Source organism: Ailuropoda melanoleuca, chromosome 1, assembly GCF_002007445.2.
Source record: "Ailuropoda melanoleuca isolate Jingjing chromosome 1, ASM200744v2, whole genome shotgun sequence".
Lineage (NCBI taxonomy): Eukaryota > Metazoa > Chordata > Mammalia > Carnivora > Ursidae > Ailuropoda > Ailuropoda melanoleuca.
Genome location: NC_048218.1, coordinates 150536158 through 150544164, shown reverse-complemented (window position 1 = coordinate 150544164; position 8007 = coordinate 150536158). Strand labels below are relative to the sequence as shown.

The following is an 8007-nucleotide window of genomic DNA, read 5'->3' as shown; positions in this document are numbered from 1 at the left end:
GATCCCATAACACCAGGATCACGCCCTGAGCCAAAGGCAGACGCTTAACCACTGTGCCACCCAGGCGCCCCCACACTACTCATTTTAATGCTAAGCAATATTTTATCATGAAGTTTCACTATTTGTTTAATCAAATCCCTTATTGACCAACATTTAGATCGCTTCCAGTTTTTCACCTCTAAAGGATGCTTCTTTGGTTATCCTTCCATCTATTTTTGCACATTTGTATGGGTATATGTGAAGGGAAATTTTCCTAGTAGTGAAATTGCAGGATCAAAGGAAATTTCATATTTTAAATTTTGGTAGGTATCTAAACTGCCTCCCAAAACAGTGTCCCAACTGACTTTGACACCAACAGGCTATGTGAACATACCTCCCACCCTGTCTCATCAAGCTTCCTCCCTCTGCTTTTTACTTGTGGTAAAATTGATATATAATGTTTTATTAGTTTCAGGCTTACAACAAATGATTTGATATTTGTATACGTTGTGAAATGATCACCGCCATAAGTCTAGTTAACATCTGGCAGCATACATAGTTATAGTTTTTTTTTTTTCTTGTGATGAGAACTTTTAAGATCTGTCTTAGCAACTTTCAAATATACAATACAGTATTATTAACTATAGTTACCATGCTGTACATCATATGCCCAGGATTTATTTATAACTGAAGTTTGTACTTTTTGACCCCCTTCACCCATTTTGCCCTCCCCCTCCCTCTGCCTTTGGCAACCACCTGTCTGTTCTCTGTATTTGGTTTTGTTTGTTTGTTTTTGATTCCACATATACATGAGTACATGTATTGATCTTTCTCTGAGTTATTTTATTTAGCATCCATCCATGTCATAAGTGACTCCCCGAAAAAGAAACCCCAGGTGAATTTTATCATTAGCTCATAATTATTTAAAATGTTATAATGATAGATTATTTGTAAAAATATAGTAATAGCAGGAAAGACAGAAGATAAAGCTTAGTCTTCACACATAATATATGACTGTAGTTTGTGTTACTTTTATTACATTATTTTTGTAACAACAAAAGTCAAATACATGCTGTGGCACAATGTAGAAGGATAGGAACATAATCATGAATGTATAAATTCCAATTTGCTCTGTCTCTGAGTCTCCTGCTTGCTGAGATAAAGGAGGCAGGTTGTTAGCTTCAACCAGAAAAAAAAAAAAAGAAAAAGAAAAAGAAAAACAAAGCCTATTACCCACAATTCCATGCAACTTCTCTGCTCGATGATGTACCAATGACAACACAATAAATCTGCTTGTTCATGAGAGCCTGACGTAGCCCAGTTAGGAAGGTAGCACTCAGCAGCCTGTATCCTCATATATCACCTGGAGGTGCTGCTGGCCATGCTCTAGAGAGTGACGCTGCTTTGATTTTTCTCCTTTTTTTCACTAACTCCTCCAGGCATCACTGTCTCATTGAATGTAGCTGATTCCTGGCCATATTTCCCCGTCTTCTTGCCACCTCCTATTATTTCTACTCAGATAAATCTTCCCACTTTGGCAGAAGGGGTTGAATATACGGCCTCTTCCCCTTGCAGTTATCAATACTTGCATGGAGATAAGCCAAACAACAAAGGGTGAATGAGAGCAAAGGGACTGGCTCTTACCATGATTATGTCTCATGTTTGAGGGGTATCTAACCTTTATGGTGTAATCCATAAAAATAGTGCACATTTAGGAAGATCTGAGCACAAGATGGGCACCATCACAGCAGTGCCACAAGAGCACATAACAGACTAAGGGTACCGAACCACGACACCCAACCAGGTATACTCCGGAATCTAGCATTACTTATGTGCGGCCCAAATCTTACAGACCTTACCCATAGGTGGAAACAAATGGGACTCACACTGTCTAGGTTAACACTGATTTCAATGGCACTAACTCCATCTGCTTAGGCAGTCCAATATAAAGTCTGGCCTCATTATTTTGGGGAGTCTCCATGGGGTCACTTTGCATCCATACCTACATACTTCCCAGTTCCAGTCGAGTTATGTTGCAGCATCGATCGTGTTCTCTCTGGTCTGCTCCAGCCTCCTCCTTTGTAACTCCTACCTGCAAAGGCACTTACAGATGCTCTTACTAGCCATGCTAACCATGAGAACTTGAACGTCTCTGTCAAGGGAGCAATCTCCTGATCTTCCCAAACTGCAGAGAGCTCGTGTGGTCCTGTGTTGCTGAGGAAGTAGAAGGATGTTCTTCTCCCTTGTGCTGCCCTTCAGCACCTGGCTGCCAAAGCCGCTCTGCCACCGCCCCTTGCCTCACATTCCCTCACCTCACGTTCCCTCATAGAGACAGCTCCATGAATCTGGCCTCCAGGCCCTCTTTAAGACAGAAATCTCTAGAACTGGGCCATCAGGAGCAGTAGTCCTGGCTTGGACCCCTGTATTCCTGTTTCTAACTTCTCTGAGGTCGGCTTCCACTCATGCCTATCAGCTCCTGCACACAGCCTGTGCAGACAGGCAACATAAAAATGACAGTTTCTGTAACGCCAGGGGCACATGGAGACAGATCTGTTCATATTGATTTCAGAGTGTGCTGGGGACTTTGAAAACGCTGGAGCTGGCAGGACCCTTTTCTTCCCCCACCCCCCAGCATAAACCCAGAGCCACCGGCAGGGGGCAGGGCTGCACAGACACTCGTAGCCTCGGCCCAGAGCGCAGGGCGGATTTTATTAGAGCTGCAGCAGCAGCCCACCTAGCCCCTGGGCGGGCGACTGCTGCACAGCACCCAGCCGTGCGCCCACACCCCACCTGGAGTGAGGCCCCCAGCTGTCGCAGTGGTTGGGGGTCTGTCTTATGACCAGTGGCCCAGAGCTAATTTTGCTAACACCCAAGTTCCTGTCAGGCACGCCTCTCAGAGCTGGCCTGCCTGGGTCCCACTGACACCGCGGAGAGCAAGCACAAGCACTAACAGGCAGAGTCCGTGCAGATGACTGTCCCGAAGGAATGGCGGCTCAGACACCGCGCACACAGGACGCTGCGCCGCAGGGCGCTCCAGGACCTCCTCTTCACAAAGTCACTATTTTCAAGAGCAAAAGACCTAGCTGACTTTCTTAGCATACAGAAACAGACACAGAGAGGCAGGCGGAGTGAGGAGACAGAGAAATATATCCCTAATGAAAGGAGAGGACAAGGCCCCAGCCAGAGATCTGAGCGAAACAGATGTATGTAACATGCCTGATACAGAATTTACAGCAATGATTGAAAGGATGTGCTCTGGACTTGAGAAGAGAGTAGAAGACCTGAGTGAGACCCTAACACAGGCATGAAGAACAGCATAGCAGAGATAAAGGGATCAGTTCCCCCCCACACAGGCCTAGGGGCCTGAATCTTTCTGTTTCATCAGTCCTTTTAAGTTGCTTCTTTTTCGTACATTTACCATCTAATGCAATTCCATGACCCCAAAAGAAGTTACATGCATAGCTGCATTTTATAAATCATGTGAAAGGCATGCTTATGTAATTAGAGTCCTCACTAATTGTCACTACCCACTGGAATTGAATTCTAGAAAAGTTTCTTGGTTTTTTTTTAAAGCACAATTTTGTGTATTTCCAAACTCACAATTTTGAGCATTCCATGTTCCCGGCAGGAATATTCCACGTCAGCTCAGTAGTGAAGTCAATTACCTAGTCCTATGTACAAAGTCTCCATGATCTCTCCCTTCCTTTTTTTCCAACTCTGGCTTCACCCCCTTTATACCCGCTCACCAGTCATACTGAATGACTTTCAGTTTCCCAATCAAGTTTTATTTTCATGCCTACAACCTTTACTCCCAGTATAATTCAGCCTTGAACACGTTCCTTTCCACCTACTTGTATCAAAACCCAGATTGAGCATCAGTACATTAATGAAGATTTTTCTCTTTCCTTCTGCCTCCTCCCTCACTACCCTGAAAGAGTTGATGGCTTTCACCACTGACCCAAAACCATACTGCATATAAAATTCTTCCATATTATCACAATATTTTATTCTACAAAACTTGCTAAACTTAAGTTGTTTTATCAGCACTTTCCTCAGTATCTGGGGCTCAATAAAAGTTTGATGAACTCATCTCTTGAAAACAAAGGGTGTTAGCACATCTTTGCAGGCATATGGAAATAATAGTAATCAAACATCCTTTTCCCAAAAAATGCCTAACTTAACTCTGGCCTTAGATAACTTTTGTTTATAGGAAACGCTCCTATAGAATAACAAAATGAATAATACTACATGGAGGAAAAAATGAGGAAGAAAAGACAAAGCTGTAACATGGGCTATAGCTCCTGGTGCCCACATCACATCCCCTTGGCCCACCTCTGATTGCAGCTGGAGTGGACAGATGGCCAGGGAGTCTCTCTGCATTCTTGCCCAGGACCTTCTCTGATAGGCCTGCATAAGCACAGCTGGGAGCAGGGGGTAGTTAATGCCCTTTGTCCCAAGATGAGTTGGCAGATAAATACTTCAGACTCCTATCACTCCGGTGGGCAATCCCAGAGGCATCTTGGGTGCTTCTCAGCAGTCCTGGCGGAAACAAACCCCATTCCTTACAGTCACAATGTCCCTCTTAGCATTCCCTTCTTCTTTTTTGTCTTCCTACTCCCTCACTTCTTCTTCATGAGATCACCTTCCAGAAACTACTTGCACAAAAGTCTTTATTTCAGGCTCTGCTTCAAGGAACCTAAACCAGGCCATGAGACCTTGTCCTGGACAACCCATACCCTCTCTCAAACATTAGTGCATGAGATGTACTAGCCTGGATTGAAAGAGACCTAGGACACATAACCATTAAAGACAATGTGTGTTTCTGGGTTGAATGCTAGTCTGGACAAGCTAAGTATAAAGGACATTTTTGAGACAGTTATAAAAATGTGAGTATGGTTCGGTACTTGAGGAGATAAAAATATATGGAAGTGGAAAAACAGATGTTGTTAACTAGAGCAGATTTCAAAACAAAATTTTATATATCCCCCAAGACATGAAAATTAAATAATGATCAAGAAAGATATATACTAAGGCATTGACTGTTCAGTCTCTAGGTATTTGCAATGTAATCCTTTTATTCCTTTAGTTTTGCCTGTATTTTTTAATATTCTACTATACACATACTGCTTCTGTATTTAAAGAACGTTTTTTAAAAGCTAATGCTATTTCCAACTTTCAACCTGTTTTGTTATTCTAGGACAGTTTCTATACAGTTCAGTGATGAATGAGTCTGAGAAACAAAGAAAAATGTAAATGGACTAAGGAGGGTCTCATAATGCGCTGCGGCAGGATAAGATCATAGAAGCCATGACCCCTGGCTCCTGTGCAGACAGGATCCCATAAATACCAGAGTCCGATTCTGTGTGAGTTATCTTCACTCCTCTCTGTAAACTCATTCGCATGCACTCATTTAAATACTCAGAAAACACAGACACATTCTTCAGCCCAGATGGAGGAAGATGCTTCTTTTAAACAGTACTTTATAATTTATGATTGTAGGAATTAGGAACCAGCCTTCCTGCTTACTAACCGCACCTGATGTGACTCGGCAGGAGATTTCCACCACAACATGCACAGGCTCCATAAGCTGGTTATCCTCCTATATACGTAATCTTTTCCCAACCAATCCCCCTAAAAGAAAATAAATATTTGTAGATTAAAGGAGAACTGCCTTCTCATCCTTTACAGCTGCTGGCGTGCAAGCTGTTAAGCACCAAGTATTTAATTAATGTATAGATACCATTAGAGAGACAGCTGGACCTGCATTCAGATGAGCTGAGATTCAAGGTGGCAGGAGATAAAGATCTGAAAGTGGAAAAGCTGAACTGCAGTTGGGTTCATTTATAAAAGAGGCTGTTAAAGGTCAACTGTGTTTCCTTGTGCTGGAGATAAAGAGATGCTATTAAAAACAATTGGAAAGTAATTCATAAGGGAGCAGTAAGTCACTCATGTTAAATTAATTTGTCTTTCTGATAGCATGGCACTCATGATGGGTAAGTAAATTTACCTAAAATCAAGATCTTTCAAAAACAGCCATTGATCATGCTTTCCATGCAAAGCCACGGGCACACACGCCGGGTGCCGGGCCCACAGGTCCTGTCTGAGCACAGCGTTCCCTTCGTTCACTGCAGTCCTAACCCAGTGAGAGAATTCACCTTTTTCCCTGAAGGGCAGCAAGTGCAGTGGCATTTCTATGGATGCACTGAGATGCCCAAGCCTGCTGACATCTTTCTATCTCCTCCGATGAACTAACAGCCAAGCACCAGAACAACCTATAGTGCACATGATCCCACTGTCCTGACGTTCAGCAACATGTCAGAACATTCTAGCCCACTGCGCTCCACTTACAACCTCTTCTCCCTGTCCTCACTCCAGCATACTGCATGTTCAAACATACACGTGCCAGGATGAAAACTATTAATTTGTCCGGAGACTGTATCTATAATCATGACTGGCAGTTTATTTTTTTTTTAAGATTTTATTTTTATTTATTTATTTGACAGAGCGAGAGAGCACAAGCAGGGGAAACAGTAGAGGGAGAGGGAGATGCAGACTCCCCATTGAACCAGAAGCCCGATGTGGGGCTTGATCCCAGGACTCTGGGACCATGACCTGAGCCGAAGGCAGACGCTTAACTGTCTGAGCCACCCAGGTGCCCCAATGACTGGCAGTTTATTTAACTCCACATAGAAACCTGATATGTTTTGTTTGTTCATTTTCTCCTCAAGGTAAATCCTTTCATTCGAGTGCTTCACTCATTCCTGTTCTCCCCCCACACCACGAGCACATCCCGGACCCCAGCCTGTGGTGTGACAAGGGGCAGATGCTTTCAGTGTGGAAAGGCCAGCTTGCTGAAGCACACCTTCATCTTCTGGGCAAGGTGGAATGTGTGTCTTCCTGTGGCCAGGCATGGGGATCGGAAGGAGCAAATGCACGCCATCAGACTGGGATCATGGATGGACAACCGGGTCTCATCGGCGTCTCCCCTTCTTCATGCTGCCAGAGGAAAACTGCTGGTTGTTCTCCTCTTTCTCTTGGGCTTGGAAATTAATTGGGGTCTTTCTTTTTTTCCTGAAATTATAGGAATAATGAGCAATTCCCTGCAAAGGTCTGCTTGTGAACAATATGCATTTCTAGGCACACACTAATTACAGCCCAGCTCGGCGGGTGGCTCACCAGTCCCCAGTGTCAGTCAGGAGTGTCAGCCAAGGAGAGACAAAGAGGGTTAGAGGCAGTTAATATCACACTTTTACTGCTGCTGATCATTTGCAGTTTTTAATAACAACTTTGCAATTCAGATTTTGCACTAAAAAGGGTTTCCAGATCCGATATTATAAGTTTTTTTCTAAGCCTGTCACCTTTGAAAAACTAGGGACATGTACGCGTTCAGCATTAACTGCTCTGCGATGGCTGCACCTTGCTCACGTTCAGACTTCACACCCATGATCTTCATAGGATGTGCTTTAGGCTGCAGCCAGTGGAGAGAACTCCAGAAACAGAAGAGGCCGAGTCAGGAAGGCTCTCCTCTTGCAATGGAAGCTAACGAGAAGCAGCACATCACAGAATGAGCCAGGAACGAGAGCAGCACCCCAGAGCCATCACTTACAGAGCAGCTGCTACGGGTCATGTACTGTCGCACTTGTTTTCCATACCTGATCTCGCCGAATTCCTGAAACTGCTGGGAGAGGGGAGTCAGTGTTTCCATTCTCCAATATGCAGAGAATTTAAGTAAGCTAACGGAATAATCCCAAAGATTGAATGTCTAGGGAATAGAAGAGACCGCATACACTCATGCTGCTGCTCTGTGCCTGGAATGTGAAACCATCTCTTGTGATGCAGAGTTTAGTAATGAAACAAATTCAGGAAAGAACTACAAGGTCCCGGGCACATTCTTGTTTTGTCTGCCCAGCCTGCCTCCCATCATAACGTGGAATCAGCAGCCGTGGCTTCTGGGGAATGCTTCTTTCACCATATCTAACCATCTCATTAAATGAGAACTGCTTTCTTCTTACAGACCCTCAAACCCTT

The 8007-nt window shown here is 43.9% G+C and overlaps 1 protein-coding gene across 2 annotated transcripts in view; it reads right to left on the bottom strand.

Moving 5' to 3' along the window:
• Positions 1-8007, bottom strand: part of PHF14 (PHD finger protein 14) — a 240606-nt gene that overhangs the window by 5481 nt on the left and 227118 nt on the right. Inside the window, exon 19 of one of the 2 annotated variants that reach the window (XM_034668335.1) lies at positions 7012-7050. The exons of the other annotated variant lie outside the window; for it this stretch is intronic. Within the exon in view, the coding sequence (XP_034524226.1) occupies positions 7027-7050 (24 nt within the window). The 3' untranslated portion in view covers positions 7012-7026. Of the gene's footprint in view, positions 1-7011; positions 7051-8007 lie in introns of those variants that run through there. 2 annotated transcript variants of the gene reach the window in all.